This window comes from Gavialis gangeticus, unplaced genomic scaffold (genome assembly GCF_001723915.1).
Source record: "Gavialis gangeticus isolate Ggan-Ray unplaced genomic scaffold, GavGan_comp1, whole genome shotgun sequence".
NCBI lineage: Eukaryota > Metazoa > Chordata > Crocodylia > Gavialidae > Gavialis > Gavialis gangeticus.
The window spans coordinates 253,312,268-253,314,519 of NW_017729032.1; the positions used below are offsets into that span (position 1 = coordinate 253,312,268).

Sequence of the window (2,252 nt, forward strand, 5' to 3'; positions counted from 1 at the left end):
GTGGACTGCAGAGTGAACTTATAATTCAAGACACAGTTGTTATGAGTTGTCACTGCTCGAGCCTGTATCCAGCATTACATAACATACGACATCCAACTCCCCTGACTCTACGCTATCAAAACTGTATTCTTCAATACTGCAGTAACAACATGCATGCTTTCTGTCTGAAACAAATCATTTCTCCCCTTTTACCAAAAATAGGGACAGCACTGAAAAGGACTACATGGAGAGAATCAAATGCTACATGATGCAAATGTAATTAAAGGGCTTGCTGTGTACAGCATACTAAAAGAAAGAAAATAAATCAAAGATCATTAAATAAGTTCATAAAAAAAGGACTCTGAGACCTAATAAGGTCAGGTGCGAATAAGTATATTACTAGCAGCAAAGCATAACACAATGATTGTGTTATTGTGTAAGACCACTAAAACCAACATGGTTAAGGAGAACAAATATTGCATAAATATAACACTTAAAAACACATTTATTAAAGTACAGGTTAGTAGCTGAACACTAATTAGAGTTACTTACACTAATACAGGTTTTCCTGATATCCTAGGATGTCTTAATACTTCGATCATGGTCTCTTTAGTTTCTTCCATTCTCTCTACATCACTGGAATCCACAACAAATATTACCCCATAGGACTCTGCATAATAATTCTTCCAGATGCCCCGTATTCGCTTTCCACCTCCAAGGTCAAAGATGGTGACTTCAAACCTTCCTTGTTTAAGGTCAATCTTAGAAAATCCAACTGTAGGAGCAACATCTTCAGGAGATTCTGTCAACATACAGAGAAACTTTTTTTTAAGTGAAAAGCTCATTTAAGGACAACAATTCTTTTTTATTCTATGATTTGTGTACCAAACCTCAAACCCTAACCTCACTGGAAGCAAATAAGGCTGTTTAAACATAAAATACGTAGCTCAGAGGTATCTTTGCAATAGATTTCAACCGGAAAAAAATATTTATAGCTGAATTTCAAGTTTGGATAGTCACATGTTGAAAGCTTCTGGGGTTTCTTAAGTTATACGCAAGAGTGCTTGGGACTCATTTATTATGATTTCTAGAAGGTACAGCCTGAACATCTCTGCAGTGTTAAGGCGGCATAAAACTAAGTCAGTACATCAAACAAGGCACAACAAGTTTATGGAAAAAGAACAGGGTCTTGTATATTTTGCCAAATTCATCCTTTAACACTCCTGAATCTCAGTTTTCACTAAAATTATGTTTTAGCATTTGTGACTGCTGAAATACCCTTGAAAGCACAAATCAAGCAAAAAGAGATGCCTGACTGACTCTGTAGAAGAGCCTGAACCAGTAGCTCTCTGGTAAGTAAACGGTCTTATTTGTCTCAGTGAAGGCTTCATGAGTAACATGATTTTACAGCAGTATATCCAGGACACCATAGGATTTGCTTCTGGCTGCAGACATGTAAGCAGCATTTGGTTTTGTCTCCCTTTTCTGCTGGGACCAGCCTGCATTTGCTTCACACACTTCAGCTATCCCTATATGGGCAAATTAACTGGATCTCTACATACTGTTCCATGGAACCAGGTAGCAAAGAGTCACTAGCCAAGCAGTGTAGAGGGCAGCAGCAATCACACAAAGAGCAGACTGAGCAACCTAAAAATGTGCGTGGTAAGGGAGGCCTGTGGACCTGGAAAAGATTAACAACTGAGGCCAGATACAATGGACTTGGCAAACCACAAGATGGAGATTGAGCCAGACCACTTTGATGGCATCACAGGAGCCAAGACCCAAGCAACAGAGCCAGGGCACCTGAACTACAAATTCCTACTCTGAAAAATCACCACCACATTTCATGCTGAAGAGTGTTTTCACATTCGAGAGGAACAAAAAAAAATTTGGATTTTACATGACTGCAGAACAAAGTAACACAAACGCAAAAGTTGAAAACCTGCTGTTACATATTTTGGTTTTGTTGTGATATAAAGTACGCAGGAGCCTGATAATAACAAACCTTAGCAGCTGCAGGTCTTTGTGTCTGGCTATCAAGCCAGCCAGCCAAGCTCTTGAGAAGCATACAACAGAAACATGCGCATTCTGAAGTACTCAAACCAAAAACTGAATTATAGGCATTCCTCCTCTGAGGCAAGGAAGGAAAGAGGGGAAAAAAGTGGCATTTGTATTTTTCAAGCCTGAATTGAACAACACAATATTCAGAAATCTCCAAAAGAGCCAAAACAATTGCTCTCTCTCTCTCCTTTTTTTTTTTTTTTTTTTTTTTT

General features: G+C 38.6%; 1 protein-coding gene across 3 annotated transcripts in view; it reads right to left on the reverse strand.

The window, feature by feature from the left end:
- ARL13B (ADP ribosylation factor like GTPase 13B) overlaps positions 1-2,252 on the reverse strand; it is an 87,494-nt gene that overhangs the window by 70,800 nt on the left and 14,442 nt on the right. For all 3 annotated transcript variants that reach the window (XM_019525729.1, XM_019525727.1, XM_019525728.1), the window contains exon 4: positions 532-781. In XM_019525729.1, coding sequence (XP_019381274.1) covers positions 532-781 — 250 coding nt within the window. The remainder of the gene's footprint in view (positions 1-531; positions 782-2,252) is intronic.